General features: G+C 41.5%; 2 protein-coding genes across 2 annotated transcripts in view; both read left to right on the forward strand.

Annotated features, from left to right (window-relative positions):
- Window positions 1–17,616, forward strand: part of LOC127612067 (cell surface glycoprotein 1-like) — a 259,014-nt gene that overhangs the window by 124,064 nt on the left and 117,334 nt on the right. The window lies entirely within an intron of this gene.
- The window catches only part of gli2a (GLI family zinc finger 2a), a 93,129-nt gene that overhangs the window by 53,192 nt on the left and 22,321 nt on the right, over window positions 1–17,616 (forward strand). The window contains exon 3 of the mRNA XM_052082995.1: window positions 5,505–5,610. Coding sequence (XP_051938955.1) covers window positions 5,505–5,610 — 106 coding nt within the window. The remainder of the gene's footprint in view (window positions 1–5,504; window positions 5,611–17,616) is intronic.

Genomic DNA, 17,616 nt, shown 5'->3' on the forward strand with positions numbered 1-17,616 from the left:
TAAATGCACAAAACAAAATTGAACTCTGTCATGCTTATTTCTCCAAATCATAACAATGAAGGGCTTAAGTAATGTCTTCTTTTGTACTTGGCATCAACAAAAACATAATTATGTCCTAGCCTACAGACACTGACTTGTCTCACTTTTCACAGTGCTGACTGGCACTCATGGCTCTTATTCGGTTTGAAGACGCCCTCAAACTTTGAAGTCAAGATGGCGCCCGAGTGGGCAGCCGTCGGCAAGTGCTCTCATGAGCCTTGCTTTTTTTGTTGTTTTTGTGTTTGTTTTGTCACTTTGTGTTTGTTGTTACGTCGTGTGGACCTGATATGGAATTTTTTCAGCATTTTTTGGCTACGACATTCATCAAGGAGGAGACTCTGTGCTTGGTGGTTGCGCCTTCTCGGCAGCATGGGTATACCAGCACTGTTTTTGACTGGGAGGAATGTCGGCGCCATTTGACCGTCGTTGCTGGACAGTACCAGGGCGCTTGTGTCTTGCGCCTGTAATGGGCAGCATTTTTCACAGCCCCGCTTTTTTCAGCGGAGAGATCGGTGCTGTTGAACGGTCTGCGGCTGGATGGATGTAAGGCTTGAGGAGCCGACGATGAGAAGAAAGGAGCGTTAGCACGGAGCGCCGATGCAGATTTGGAACTGGGAGTCGCGGCTTGGCGTTTGAAGCGGATTACGTGGGACAGGAGAAGTGAACTAATCTCTTATCGTCAATGGACACTACAGCTTTGTGTTTGCTTTCAAAACTTAGCTTGTAGCAGACGTGTGCACATTTTCAGCGTCTCTGACCCACTGGTGAAAGCACACTTTGATCCTCTCTTCTTTCATCTGTAACTCTTTCAGACAACAAAGTGTATGCATAAAAGTGGTGAAGATTGCACGACTGTCCGTGTCCTATGTGTTGTGCTGTGTTATTTTGTTATTTTCACTTCAAAATGGTGCCGCGAGAGTGGCTGCCTTTCCAGCAGCTCCTATATTTTGTTGTTCTACTTCTTCCTTTCATAACTTTGCTGCTGTGAATTGGGAATTTCTCCATTGCAAGACGAATAAAGGTTTTCACAGATGTAGCTCGATTTTGACCTGACAGGCATTTCTCAGACAAAGTTGTCTTGACAACTTGAGTTGTCTTGAGTTGTCTTGACACATCGCAGCCCGTGTCGTGTGACATACTCAACGAATGGTCGTGAAGCATCGGGCAATGTGTATTTCAGAACAAGCCTATGGTTTTTGCAGAGCAATGGCATGATCCCATACAAATCAGCCATTCATCAATGGCCAATATCTGAACCGCTTTATGGTCACGAGGGTCGGAGGCATGCTGGAGCGTATCCCAGCTGACTTTGGGCAGTAGGTGGTGTACACCTGAACCGGTTGACATCCAATCGCAGCCCATAGAAATCAAACACTGTATAACAGACCCTCTTCTGAGTGGTTCGGAAATGTCAGTGTGTCCGTCATATTGGATGTGTCAGACCCGCCCCGCAAAGGAATACAGGTAAATAGAATGAACTTCACAAAGGTCCTTTCTACACAGTGCACACATGCCCCTGTAAACCCATTCACACACACACACAGCCAATCCAGCCATCCATTCATTTTCTCACGCCTATCTATCCACTTGGTCTTCAAGGGGGATCCCGAGGTGTTCTCAGGCCAGCTAAGAGACAAGGTCTCCCCAGTGCATTCTGGGTCACCAAGGAGTCGTCCTAATCAGATGGCTGAACCACCTCATCTGGCTACTCTCGATGTGGTGAATCAGTGGCCCGGGCGAACCGCCTTATTTGTAAGAGACCTCGGACACCCTCAGAACTAATTTGAACGGCTTGTATCCCAGATTTTTTCGGTCATGAACAATAACTCATGACCATAAGTGAGGATGAGAACATTCTCGAGCAATAAATGGAAATGTAGAAATGGAGAATGTAGGAATGTATTGCAGAGTGATGACGTAAGAAGAGAGAGGATGGATGTATATTGAGTGGTGAAAATTATACGGTTCCAAACTTTCTTGCTCCCCCAAAGAAGTATGAGTCCTCGAGTACTTTTTCTTTAACGAAGAGTGTTTTGGAACCCATACATTTGATACGCTACGTTAATAACATGCACACAGACACACAAATCTTTTTAGTTTTTTTCCCATTTCCCCTCTCCACCCTGTTCTGACGTTGGAGGTGCTGATTCTCACAACAACTGCTTCACACTCCATCTTGACGAAGCCAACAGAACTACATCTACTAAAAGCAGAGACGTAACACTGAGGCTACCAAATCGGACCCTTCAATGCCTTGCCAATAAATTATGAACATCATCTGGACGAGTCCAACCCACACTGGAAACAAATTTACTGTGAGCAGTATGAACATAACTCTTGCTTCACTGTTCCACGGCCAGGACGAAAATTATTTCTTTACCTGAATCTAAAGTTCGACTTCCTGACTGACCCTTTGGAAGCACACACTAACACATACCAATCTATTTACTTTGCATTGTTAAATATTTGCGCCCATATATATATTAAAAAAAAAAACGGACATCTCAGTCCAGAAATGTGCAGTGCTGGGAACAGCAAGGATACTGCGCAGAACCCTCAAGCTTCCTGGCCTCTGGTAGAGGACCCGAGCTGAATGAGGGACGGACACCACCCGAGGGGTGAGATGAGGATTTTTTTATATACACAGTATATTTTCCACACTAAAAGGTGCACTGGATTATGAGGCGCACCGTCAGTGAATTGTCTATTTTGTCATTGTTTTCAAATATTGGACGCACCGGATTATAAGACACAGTCTACAATGCATCCACTAGATGGAGCTACGCTCAAGGAAATGCAAACAGAAAACTGAAATACAAACACCTGACTCACAAGTGTTTGTTATTTATTCCTTTATTGTATATTCACAAACGAGGACATCACAAAATAAATTATGTATGGGGGGGCTATAGAATTTATTTTGTTATTTCTTTGCTTGATTTTTTGTTTTAATGCATTATATTCAATTTTAGTAATAGTAATTGTTAATTTACGTTTTTCGCTGGCGTTCAAGAACACCTTTCGAGTCGAACGGAAGAAGAGAAGGCATGGAGATGGACAAAGAAGTACCTGTATTTGTTGAGACTGTGAAAACCATTAATAAAGTGTGTATTTAAAAAAAACAACACCAGAGCTCTCCTTTTTTCGGAGCTGCAACAAAAACGTATTTAATAAAGCTGTTCACTGAACCAACAGCAAGTCATAACATTGACTCGTTAACGTTGAACTCTCTTGCCGCTGTTTCTATTTCCGTGTTCTATTGCATGTCTCCAGCAAGGAGCCATTTTGAGGTTGACATATTACCGTAATGACCATACACAAGGCGCACCAGATTTTAAGGCGCGCTGTGAGCTTTTAAGAAAATGAAAGACTCTAAGGTGCGCCTTTTAGTGCGGAAAATACAATCTATATAAAAATAAAATATATATAAAATCACAGTGCATGCATACATTAGAAAAACATGCATTGTTTTGGTACTTACCTACTCGATATTCTTAATATGGAGTAACAATTTATAAAGTTTAGATCACAGGTGACAAACTTGAGGCCCTTGGGCCGGATGTGGCCCACCACATCGTTTTAAATGGCCCGCACATGCAAATCAAAGATGACAACTTCCATGATACGTACCCAAATGTGTACCGAAATTTCAAATTTTCATATGTAATAAATCAGTGACATATTGTAAGAATTTTCTTGTTACCAAACCCCTCATTACAGTTACTTAAAACAGTAGTTGAATAAAGCGTTACTCCTAACTGAGTTTGACACCCCTGGTTTAGGTAAAATTACACACCTTGTTTTTCATTTGCATTTGTTCCCCAACTAACACACATACCTGTCTAGAGTAGAGCAAGGTGATATAATGGCATATATTTTTCTGCTATCGTGTTATCATCATTTGTCATCTGCAGTAAACTCTCTGTAATTCATACGTCACATGTAGCTTAATTTTTGATGGGCAGAATCTTGCATTTATCAGTCATATGCCAGACCGGTCTGGCAGATTGAACAAGAGTACAGGGAAGTGAATCACAATACGTAGTCATCGTAAAAGACAACACGACGGTGCAAGATTAAATCCATAGCGAGTTTAAAACAACGGGATAAACATGTTGCTCTTTCGCTGTGTACTCAGCAGTCACAGTTTCCATGATATGCTCAACTTCTTGCAAGTATCCTTCACAGCAAGGTATCAGGAGGAGTAATTAGCAGAGGGAAAGCCGGAGAATCCATGCTAATAGCTAAGCTAACGTAATGTCATTGTGAAAGACTGGAATTAAAAGTGCTTGGGTGACTGAGTGTACACTTCATTAAAGTTATTTTATTTATTACGAATCAATTTCTGTCAGAAGCATTATTTTTTGCTCCTTATTTAGATTAATATTTGCAGCTGTGCAAAAAACGTGTTCTGAGCCTCCACCCTCTGTTGACAAGGGTTCACTACATTTGAGCAGAGTATTTACAGTATGTCTGCTATTTTTGTTCATTGAATGTTGTGTGAGTGAAGAATGTCGGTGAGGGCCCACTCTGGAGTGCGTGTAAACATACTGGTTGACGTTACATACATACCTGCGGTATTCCTCATGGACCATGGCAAATATGTGAATTAAGAAAAACATGATAACTCTTGGTAATCCGTCGACTTCACAGTGCAGAGGTACCGGGTTCAATTCCAGCTCCGGCCTCCCTGTTTGGTGTTTGCATGTTCTCCCCTGGCCTGCGTGGGTTATCTCCGGGTACTGCGGTTTCCTCCTACATTCCAAAAACATGCATGGCAGGCTGATTGATCACTCAAAATTGTCCCTAGGTGTGAGTGAGGGCGTGCATGGTTGTTAGTCTCTGTGTGCCCTGCGATTGGCTGGCTACCAATTCGGGGTGCCCCCCGCCTACTGCCCGAAGACAGCTGGGATAGCCAGCACCCCCGCGACCCGAGTGAGGATGAAGCGCTTCGGAGGATGAATGAATGATAACTCTTTGTGTTTTTCCTCAATGATGCTAACATTTAAAAAATGTTTTTACAAGAGCGCTCCCACAACTGAACTCTAAACAATAGAACACCCTTCACTGCAGCTGTAATGACAGTGATTAATGAAGATCAGCTGTGTGTTGTTCTAATAAGGCTTCTCATAAGCCTACAGACCATTTTATGGCAGGAAATGGTGTTCGTGCATTCTTTGTCTCCCACATAAAAACACTTTCATTGTTGTGTAAAATCTGTGTTGGTATTATTGGATCCAAAAAGCTATTAATTAACTGTAGCTCTTCAGGCATTAGGCAGCAGCAGTCTTGAAGGTATTATTTACTTATGGGTTACAGGAACTGTAAAATGGTCGTTTCATTTCATGCTGTGGTGCGGGCAGTTCCCAGGAACTCCTGTCTCAGGTCTTGTTTGATGTTATATCGTTGCTTTTATTCTTGCGTTCATTTTTTAAAAGGGTTTTCCATGCTGTGTTCATTTACAGGTGTCCACCATATCTTCCCTACGTTTCACACTCCCATCCCAGTCGACATGCGACACCACGAGGGGCGGTACCATTACGAACCGCACCCCCTGCACACCATGCATGGGTGAGTTTTCTTCAGTTCCTTTCATGCTGCCCATAAAAAACTCCTTTAAACTATATTTATCCAGACTCACTGTTCTGTGTGAAAGCCACAGATTCGGAATGGGTGTTCTCTCCAGAAGTAGAGATGTACGAAAGGGGATAGTGGGAGCGGGTTGTGAAAGTTTACTGTCAAGACTTACCTTCCCCACAGATATCGTGTTGACACATGAGATGCTGGCGAAAACATGGGCAAGGGATTGTCCAACTCTGTTGGAATTTGACCAAAGCTGGCCAAGCTATATTGAAAAAAAGAGTCATAAAGTTCAACAAATGATCTTTTTCAGTAAATGTAATCATTTTATATTGTAGTTGGGTTGCACACGTTTATATCAGGTTGCACACGTTTTATGGTACAAAAACCCTTCATTATTACTATTAATTATTATTTATTCATCACACATGGCCATTTGACATTTCAGTCGATCAATCGATTTTAGCAATGATCATGCAAGTTGACGCACATGATTATTCTTCAGCGGGCCACATAAAATGAGGTGACGGGCCAGAATGGCCCCCGGGCCTTGAGTTCGACACGGTAACCTAAATTGAATGGATAATTTATTTAATGATGTTACATATGATGACAACACAGTAGATGTTCAGTCATCTGACGCCCTCAGATGTTATAGATCAGGGGTCCCCAAACATTTTCCTGTGAGGGCCACATAACTTTTCCCTTCTCTGATGGGTGTCAGTTTGTAACAGAAAAAGTGTGACGATGGTAGGGGAGCTTAAAAATTTTATTGTTTTCCATAAAAGCCACACATAACCAAATAACCCTTTCCAGGTTCTTTACAGAAAAAAAGTCAGGAAACAAATAATAACACTATTAATGAAATAAATAATAACTAAATAACTCTCTCTGGGTTCTTCATAGAACAAAAGCCATGGAAGATTAATTTTTTTTTACAGATAAAATTTCAGCTCAGTTGTCAGAGCAGAATCTCTCTGACACATATGAGCAGTGTCTTGAAGTTCTTGTGTTCCTTCCTTATAATCCTTTTGGAGGTTCCATTAGGCTTGTAGACACCGCTGTTTTGCAGTTAGGGTTTTTTTGGGGCGTTTTTAACACAGTGACGGGTCATTTTGACCCGAGGACAACAGGAGGGTTAGAGGGCCGGGCTAAATGTGCTGACGGGCCGTATCCGGCCCGAGGGCCGTAGTTTGGGGACCCCGGTTCTAGATGGAAAATAAGAGAAAGCATGTTTGCTTTACTCATTATGTTTTGCTCCATGTGATGCTTTTCAGACAGAAAAGACCCGATTATCACCTTAGTCCAGCTATTCTTCCCCTGAGTGTCAAATATGACCATGTTGTGTCATCTTGGCAAAAAAGGGCAGGATGTCTGTGCAAGACATTTGGTCAAAAACTTTAGCAGCTGTCGGCTCCTTTGAGGTTAATGGGTTCTAGGTCCTATGAGACATCAAAAAAATTGAATGTCGGCATGTAACATAATGAGCGCCCAAGGCAATTGTTCCGAGTTGTCATCAAGCAAGATGACGGCGGTACCTGCTGTTTTGTTACTGTGGTTGCTGCTCGGCTGAACATGTTTTGGCGCTAACCATTCCAACATTTCTCTGGATGCCAGATTTGCTATCCAACTTACTGTATTCATATAAACTGCAGTTGTGAACTATTTTCCCAATCTATTGCACGATTACTTTTCTCAGTTTTCATTGACAGGGTTCCCAATGGTCCTGAAAGTTCATAATAATCCATTAAAAAAAAGAAGTTGTAAAATGATGTTCTTAATTTTCAAGGAAAGCTTCTAAAATCTATTTTAAAAATCCTTAAAAATGAACCTGTGGATTCATTTCATTTGTGTATGTCATTTTCCCCACCTTTCCAATTCATAGTTTAGTCAGAAAATTGCAGCTGGCGCCCTTCCCCTCAAACCTTGCTGTCAGGCTACATGCCTTCCTGGTTATCTGATTGACCCTAAAAATAAAGATATGCCCTTCCTTTGGCAGCAATGATTCGAACACCAGCTCAGTGATATGTGGTTTTCTGTTCATTAAATACACCGTGAATCCCCCGCTGAATCGCGAAAAAGTCTTTTAAAAAATGGCTAAATTAGCCCTCAAAAGTCCTTAAAAGGTCCATAAATAAAAAACAAGTGGAAGAGTGGGAACCCTGATTAGAGGCGTTGATCATCTGCATGACAGTGGAAATTAACAGAATGTTTTACACATACAGTCTTTGGCGAAGACATCAGCATCAAGGGTATATTTGTATTTATTTATTTATGTATTCCTTTATTTATGTGTAAGAAAATGTTTGATTACCATGCAAATACTTTGAATGACTGCACCACATAGCCTGTTAGTAAGAGGTACTGCTACAGATTATGTTAAGTACAATGCTCCCAATTGGTAGAGTTGGTAGAGTTTGCGGTGTAGAGTTTAAAACGAACAAACACCTTTTGTCATGCTGTTGCCATGTGTTAAAAGTATCTGATTGACCGGATATTAGAAGGAGGCATGACCAAAGGGTCTTGTCATTCATTCTCAGGCGAGATATGCTCAACAGCAGCCTCAGGTTTCCATTTTACGTTCCAAAAAACGCAACATCCAAACACTGACTTTTAGGGTACTATTGTCATAGACAGCGCATGTGCGCCTTGGCGCAAATACTGGCAGTTCTTGATTTTTGGATCAGTGCAAGACCCGCTGTGCATGTTTGCTGATTTGAAAGACCAGTCTTCGCCAAGTTGAACAGGCCGTGTAGCCGAAGTAGTGTCTTGGAGTTGGGCCTGGTAGAGCGACAATTTTGTGGCAGAAAGTCAAACTAAACCTGACTGTATGCAAATCAATCCACGTGTAAATGGCTGGCACAGGGTACACAGCTGCTCTAATACAATGTATTTAATTAATTATATGGTAACAGAAGGCATCAAACCTACTTTGATTACGTGCCCGAGACATATTAGTTTTTAGAATTCAGTTACAGGTGAAACTTGGAATAAGGACCAGGAGCACAGTGGATGCTTTCACCTCCTGTGGTATGAGAGACATTCTCAGAGTCAGAATCTTATTTATTGGCCAAGAAGGGAAAAACACACAAGTGTCTGACCAAGGCTTTTAAACATGAAGTTTGATTTTTGATATGCTAACAAAGCTGAGCTATAAATACTACTAGCTGTGACTTCTTCAATACCTGTGTGTGCAGAACTTTCTGAAAAATGCATATCTGCTAGAAGCTTGTGTGTCTTCAGGCAACTTCAGGAAGATCATCTCAGGTAATGACGAACCATTTGCCCGAGCTCATTTCTTCGGGCATCTTAGAGGCAAACCCGCAAGCCAAGAAAAGTTGCCACGCCATGCCACCACGTTGTTTGACAAGTGGTCATCATCCAAACTCCAGTTCTCTCTTGCCTTAACCTCAATAGTATTGCAGGAGGTTAAGAAAAAAAGGATCTCCTGTTCATTCTACAGTTGACATTCATGCCTTTTGGTAAGCAGTCACTGAGGAAAATGCAGCACTGAAAAGCTGAAATATGTTTAAGGTTTTTGTGTGTAAGGGCTGTGGCCTAACCCACCCTAGTACACAAACAGATGTTGTCCCTCTCACTTAGTCAAAGCCAGTGGCACCACACAGGATTATATACTGTGTGTTGATGAGACATTTTGGTTGGTGCATTTCCCCACCTCAGTGGTTTGGTTTGGTCAACTTGAAAAGGAAGCAGGGCATGTCTCATTTTATGCTCTTGCATGTTTATTGAACATAATGCAGGACCAACTAACAGTGAATTGAGATGCTCTGGTGATATATTATCAGGACTTTGCTGGTGAAATAGTCAAAACGACTTAAATGCTATAAGTGGATAAAAAAATATATTCCATTTTCTAGTGTCAAAAGAATTCTCCCTGAGAGACAAGACTAATTATTGTGGATGTTGTGGTTGTTTCACATCGTGTGGAAAACTATTTCAGATGGACCAACATGGTTCTTATTTCGCAATGAAGCTTTTTTTGTCAGGGAGATGTGTGTCGAAGGAACATTTGTTTGTCATTGAATGTTCTTGTGATTATAATCTGCAAAAATGTGATACAGATGATCAATTGAGTCAGTGTCACTTCCTGGTAACCAACTTAATATAATACAGCCATACAGAAACTCGAATTAGTTCATCAGCATCCAAGAAAATGTGAGCTTTTTAAAATTACACTCTGTTTCCCTTCCTTAAGTCATTTGCTGAAATGAATTCATTTTCTTCCCAAGGTGAAATGACGCAATCGCTCCTTCGTCCTGAACACTGGCATGCTCTTACTCGTTATCCCTGAACTCAACAAGCTGTGCCATGTCCAAATGTATTTCTTTTCCCAGCAGTTTTAACAATTGGAACAACTGAGAGTGGGATTTTACAGATGTCAGAGACAAATAGCAGTTACTGTCTTCAAAGCATGCCCTGCACTAACAAACACAAGATTACTCTGTCTCTCTCTCATGTTACCTCCATCCATTGCAGGACAGACAAACAATTTAGATGTTTAAATGAGGACCAAGTTGTATGAGCATTCTTAAATTTCTCACTATGTATTTTATTTTCCTGTGCGAGCAACCACCCATTGTGTTGAAGTATGGTGGGTGTTTCTATAAATGGCAGCTGCTTATTAGGAGACTATTGCTCTTCAAGGGCTCTGACGTCCGCAAACAGCCTCCCATTCAACCTCTGGGATTGAAGGCTCTGGAATTTCCACTGACTTCAAGTAACATCTTGTCAGAAAGGTTTCAATAATGGTTCCTACCAGACAAGACTATTATTTGAAACCTCCTGACAGGCAGTTGTAAATGTCACCTTATTACCACGGTTTCATACCAGCTTTTGAGTGATTTACTCGCATTTGTGTGCATCAACATGTGGGACAGCTACCAGCCAAGAAACAAATACAAAACACAGCTTCAAAGCAAAAAAAAAAAAAAAGTAAAAATCAGGCAAGAGTTCCCTTTTTTGTGCCTTGCTAACGCATTTCGCACCGGGTTGGGCTTTTGGGTGGCCTCAAAACAATTATTCTTCATTTAAGTGGGTTTCCATTTTTTTGCGAAGTGCAGATTTGCACATTCAAGTAAGACTGAATGGAAAGTTCATTATTATATTTGGGATGAATACCCTGCCCCACCCCACACCCCCACCCCAAAAATGTCAACAGTTGATCATCGGATGTTCATTTCAACCCCGGGAGACCTCGCAGTCCTGCACGTGGTGAGGAAATGCTGAGTGAAATACAATACAAATTCTAAAAACTATAGTCTCAAAAAGTGAAAAGAAAGGTCAAGTTTTTTGTTTTTTTTAATGGTAAAGATGAGAAAAGTGGTAGGTGTTTGTTGCCCAGGTGTGCACTGAGTCACGTGACTCACCTCGCATACAGGAAGCAGAAACATCCTTCTCAGGAATGCCAATCTGTACAACATTGCTGCTTCTTGGGCTCAATATCAATGGGCCCTTTACTGGTCTGTCAGTGTTGGAGTTCAAGTAACGTGTAACAATAATATCTTACATTTTACATAAGTAATAAGGAGTTGTCATTTTATTTGTGCCTGAGTTTAGTAAAGCGTTACAATTCGAGCTGTGACGCAGAAGGAAATCTTGAATAAACACTGTAGGGGCAGCCGAAAATGAAAAGAATTTGCAGATGCAGTACATACCTCATGAGACTTTACAATTATTGAGAACTGAAAAGGTACTTAAAAGTAATGAGTAAGTTATTCATTGAAACAGATAATATTATAAAGCAAGTGATTACTCTCAAATGCAAGAAACTAGCAATATGAAATATATTACATATTGTAAGTAAGTTGCCTAACACTGTTGTCCTTGTTATTGAACGGTATTGTTCATTAAAAAAAAGTTTATAATTAAAACGCTACAGAGTACCTCGTTCAAAATACAATAAAAGCAAGTGCGAAAGTCAATGAAAGTATTTTAAACATTGCATTAATATAGAGCGATTTCCACTTTAGCAAGACCGTAAATGGAACAACTGAGCTCTCGTCTGTGGAGGCAGCATCAAACTTTCTGTATGCAGCTTTGATTTGAAGCGAAGGAAGTGTGTTTTTATATATGGGGTGAATGTATCTTCTCACTTCTACCCTCTCATTCAAGACAGAAGGCTCTTTATGGTTGTTTCTAGGGGAAGAGTGGCAGAAAGTTGGCTCTTAGACAAGGCCAGCAGTCTGCAGACGCTTACTGGAAAGAGCAAGAGCCAAAGCTGGAGGTTGGTTGGCCCGGCCTGAAGTTGGGAGGGCATTGCTGGCTGTGGGTTTGCGTCTGTACATACATGGGTCGATGACAAACTAAGGAGGGCAGCTGATGAGTGGAGGGATGGACATAGATAAAGGGGCTACTTGCTTGGCCCACCTTTCACCATCACAGTCCATATGTACAGTGCAAGCTGCGCCACCAGCATTCCTTTACGTCAATGTGTTTATTATTTTACTTTATGTTAACTGTTTTGTTAAGCGCTTTGTTACAGCTGCGGCTGTTGTGAAAGCGCTATATAAATCAGCATGTATTGTATTGTATTGTATTGTAATGCTCATCTCTCTCTCTCTCTCTCTCTCTCTTTGTGTGTGTGTGTGTGTATATGTATATATATCTATATACCGGTATATATATTTATAAATAATCGGTGTCAAACTAACTTTTGGGCCACTTTGGAGCTAGGGCTTCCTTTGGAAGGCCGTTACGAGTGAAACCAAATAAATGTTTAGGCATCACATCTTATGATTACTTGTACACAACAAATTGATGAATGACTAGTTTTGAAATCAGCCAACTATTTGTTTGTTGTTTGTTCAATTATCGTTCAAGTGATTGTAACAAAAACAGGGTCACATCGGTTTTGCTAAATCTCAGCGTTATTTATTACATGTGACAATTTGACATTTCGGGACAGTTTTGAGCAAGGATCATGAAAGTTGGCACGCATGATATGCTTTCACGGGCCACGTAAAATGATGTGCCAGGCCACATCTGGCTCCCGAGCCTTGAGTTTAACATCAGTGGTATACAGCACAATATTATTGTCTATCAACAACAGTGAAAAAAATATTTTGCCACACAACAGCTCCTTTACCAGCTCTTTTTATGAAAACAAAATAGAGCAATATAACATTATAAAGTGCACATCTAAGGTAAACTTGTACTCAGCCAATGTGTGGACTGAAGCCATGGTTGCATACTTCGTTTTTCTCAAGTTTGCTTTGAACACAGCAGTCAGGCTATGTTGATTCTGTTGGTCCTTCTTGCGCGGAGGTTTCTCTGTGGTTTTGTGTAGACATCATTTCGGATGACTACACTTGTTTCGAGGTACAACACAACACTGCAGACGTTTTATTTTCAGTGTGTTCGCTACCACTGCACCGCGGAACTCTCGATGTGCCTCAGGGCACCGTCGCTGTCAGACAAACACATCTCCACCCGCTTTATTTATATGTACATGGAACACGGTATCCTTCCACACAAAATAGTTCCAAACAAGTAACAATCGAATCAGTGGCATACATCGAACTGAACAGAATGCCTGCTCTTTATTCACCAGAGGCTCATCAACCTAGTCTCTTATTTCTCTCCCGAAACAGTGTCTTCTCCCGCTTGGTGTAATGTATTCTTCTCCGCTACGTACAATTTCCGTTCATAGCTTGTGATGGAGGCTCTCGCTGGCAATCCGTAGTGGAGTCGTTAGATCAGGGGTGGGCAAACTTTTTGGCTCGGGGGCCGCATTGACTTTTAAAATTTGATAAAAGGGCCAGCTCAGCACGAGCTATGGTACATTAAAAAAAACTGCATTTGTTGACAGTCCATATCAAACAACAACAGAACAAAAGCATCAAAGTACTGTATTAATATACTTTTTTAAAAATGACAACAGTGTTGTTGATGACCTATGTGCATTGCTGCAGATGGGTTGTGATCAGACCAGTAGAAGTAAAGCGATACAGAGGTACTAGGTCAGTGGCGTGCGGTGAGGTTCATGGTTGGTGAGGCACCGACTCCTTTAGTGTCAGATTTACAAATGTATCAACCAAAAACAATAGCTTATTCAATTGGCTACTGGTTATTTCATATCCAAAATTTGACCCCATGGGTAAAAATATAATATTCTATTGTATTTTTCTTAGACTAATTTATTTTGTTATAAGATTTTGACAGGCTCTGCAGTTTGGTGTCATCAAAATGTTGTGACATCTCATTAAATTTTGTACAGTCGACCAAACCGAGGAAAGCGAGCTCACAAAATGATCAAACCTAGCTTTCATCTGAACACTGATGTTGACCATAATCTTGTCGAACATTTGTTTTCTCTCGTCTCTGACCGACTGATTTCTTCCACTGTTGTTTCGGCCAAGTGTGCTGCATTTCTGCTCAAATCACTAATACAGTGTGTTAAAGTCCCGTCTCATGCGTTCAACAACTCCGATGGTGTCGTGGGTTCGCGCACAACAATATCCAATTTCCATGACTTTGTTTTGCAGCACTCTAAAAAGTGCATCAGTTTCACTGAAAATGCCCTCATATGCCATCATTAAAAAGCATGTCGATGCTTCCGACAGCCATCGATCATATCCAGTGACCATCATTTGAGTATCATTGTCCCAGCGATCGGGATCATAGGTTTGCGCTACTAGTTTTTTTTAACACAGCTGTTTTCTCCAACACTTCCAAGACATAAGCAGCTACAGCAGGGGCTCGCCTATCATCACTTACATCATCAAACCCTAAAAATGCTTCCATCACCACAGTCCACTTCACTTTTGGCAACATAGCGCAAAATAACAGATCTGTGCTTTGTTTGTAATATCCGTAGTCTCGTCCAACTCTATGGAAACAAATGGGGCAGCATTGATCTCCCTTTTTAGATCATTTATTATCAAATCACCGAAAGCTTCAATTATATCGTTCTGTATTCTATTGGACAAGCCAGAAAGCACACTGGATGAGTCCAAATGTCTAGCTATCCTCTCGTCTTTCTCATCAAAAGCATGTGATAGTTCTACATAATCGCCACGATTAGAAGAGCTTGCCCTCTCGTCGTGACCACGAAATGCCAACTCCCGTTTAGCGAAAAAGCAGGTTGCATGAATGAGGTCTTTCACAATCTCTCGGTTTTCCCTTACCTTGGCATTGCGGATGCTAACGTTGAACCTCCGCTGTTCGTTCAATGCCAAATCGATCCTTGGGCTTTTTATATCACAATATCCAGACAAATTGAGAACAAAAGGCAGGGAAAACAGTAAAGACGGGTTTTCGAAGGACAGCCACATCACCGTTCTTTTCGGCTTTACCACTCCTTTTGAAAAGTTGTCCGGGCTGTCCCGTAGTTTGAAGCAAACCTTTTCACTCCGGCGTTGGTCTACCTGTGTTAATCACGTCCACTTTTGACTGAAAGTCCAGTTTTGAGAAGTTTTTAAGCTTCGATATATAATCCTTTTCTTCCATTTTGGCTGTCCGACGTAGCAAATTTTAAAAAGGATCGCACTTGACTCGCCTGGCACCTCTGCGCAGAAGAACAGCGCAACGTACCAGTTTGCTCACGTACGCCCTCTTAATTGCGGCAGAGAGCGATCTGCCGCAACCTATGCCTTTTCACTGCGGTTTTATTTCCCATCAGCAAATCTAAATATGTCACAAAAAAAATTAAACTTTAATGGTTTAAAAACATTAGCCAGACTTAAGAAAAGCAGATCAAATAAATGTATCTGCAAATGTTATATTGCTGATGTGCAGATGTACGGCAAGCAGGACGTGCCAGTTGCATGTATCAACCCAGTTTGTGATGATTGCGCAATGCAATGCGCGTTCAGAGGTGCGGCACTGCCTCACCTGCCTCCCCTGACCGCACGTCCCTGTACTAGGTGGTCGAAAAGATCTCCCCCCCAACCCCACCCTCCCACCCCCGTATTCTGCAACTTCAAGTCAAGGCGCCACCTGGTGGTGAAATGCCTGTCATTACAAGTCCAATTGAAATGAATGCAATCATTCACTTCGAACCTTAATTGTGGACCAACCTTCGGCGGGCCGGATTAAAAAGACCAACGGGCCGGATTCGGCACGCGGGCCGTAGTTTGCGCCCACCTCTGCGTTAGATGCAATGCGAATGATTTCAGCTTGAGTCGAGCTGTGGACAATGTTGACAGGCTCGCATGCAGTCATCATACATTTAGCTTCAGCACATTTTTTTGGCATTAATGGCTTCAGCACATTTTTTCTTCGCTGTGTTATCCATTTTCTTCGCTTTGAAATGATCCATAGCTGTCTGTCTTAGACGAGGGGGTGGAGTACTCACGTCAGCTGTGTGCTTGGCCATTAAGTGGTATTTCAGACTCAACGTGCTATGATGATAACTCAGTTTACGACTGCAAAACATCCAGGTAACTTTGGTCTTGTCAGTGGAACAATCTGGCAACTTTTTAAAAGTAAACTTTCCATTCATAAACTCTTTAAATATCCGTTTTCGTTGTCTCGCGCTGCCGTGGCTGGCAAAACAAACGTGCGTGGACCTGTGCAGCGCGCTTGTTTGTTTTGTTTCTGGTTTATTTATAGAGCAACGTAACATCTGCCGTGACGTGTGCCGCGTTAATCTCGCGATAAAAAATTGAATCCCGTTAAAATTCATTTAAATTAATGCCAATAAAAACGCGCTAAACTGACAGCTCTAATATATATATTTATACACACACACACACACACACAAACATTTACACATTTCTGAACAAAGTGCTGTTCAAACTGGATGTTCACTCTTAATTTAAACTGGTTTATTTGCAAGTCTCTGACATTGATATACTATATTTGCTTTACAACATCAAGTTCATTTTGGGTATAATATGCTGATCTCCATAATTCATCTCAATGAGAGCCTTTTAGCAATACCAGGTGTTGTTACCACATGCAGGCGAGCAACAGGCTGCTTATCAGTGCTCAAGAACACGATGTCGACACGAGTGCTGGAGCCACTGCCAGCGGCCAGGCACTTACTGTAACTTGCAAGTTTTACCCCTCGGCAGAAGCAGTATTAAATCACTCTTGCATATTCTTTCATAAAAAGAGCTTCTGCTGACCCAATAAACATGATTACTTCAATGTATAGTTCACTGAGACTGGAGGGCTATCTGAGAATTCCACCTGTTCTGCTGAAGTTCGTCAAAGGGAACTTCAGAAGAATTGTATCATTCACATTGTAAAGCCTGGTGTGTTTTGCCAAACCACACAAGACTTCCTGACACACAGAGGAAAGGCTTTTGTCTTGACTTGTCTGCACCTTCACTGCCTAATAAGAGAAGTTGAACAAAAAAGGATTACTGTGTATTAGCTTAAGCATTTGTTGAAAGGATCGCATGGAAGCAGACACAGACTGGAAATATTTGAGTCATATATCTGTCATTGTACCAGAAATCAGTCTGAGCTCAGTACAGTACATCTTTTCACCTCTGCATCTAAACACATTGTCTCCGTTTGTCAGCAGTTTATCTGAAATTGTAATTTTCTTGTCAGCCACTTTCACTCTGTGCCGCCAGTAAATTTGTGCAATCGAGACATGGCTGAATGGGACTTATTCTTCATTCCATTTCAGACAGAACCAAAGCGGACATTTCCTTGGCCAAAGTGAACATTTAGAGAGCCTATGCCGGTATATTCATCAACATAATTTGGTGTGTGGCGATATCACTTCGGCAGCAACAATTGGTTTCCGCATGGACATTGACTCTGTAGTTAAACCTCACACTGTGGTTGTAACTGGCAGCGTTCCTCCTCTGACGCGACATTAGATGCCTTTTAATCCCTCATCCCACTGTGGTCGATCACACACAGGACAATGAGCAGTAGTGAGCCAACTGGGCCAGCAAAGACTTCTCTGCTGCCATAAACACTATCAGAAGCACTGATCTATATTTACAATTGAAATGCTCATATTTGTTCCATTTTCTCTTGGCTGTACTTTTTCAAGTACATGTATTGGTGTTGGAG

The sequence above is a fragment of the Hippocampus zosterae genome, chromosome 12 (assembly GCF_025434085.1).
Source record: "Hippocampus zosterae strain Florida chromosome 12, ASM2543408v3, whole genome shotgun sequence".
Classification (NCBI taxonomy): Eukaryota; Metazoa; Chordata; class Actinopteri; order Syngnathiformes; family Syngnathidae; genus Hippocampus; species Hippocampus zosterae.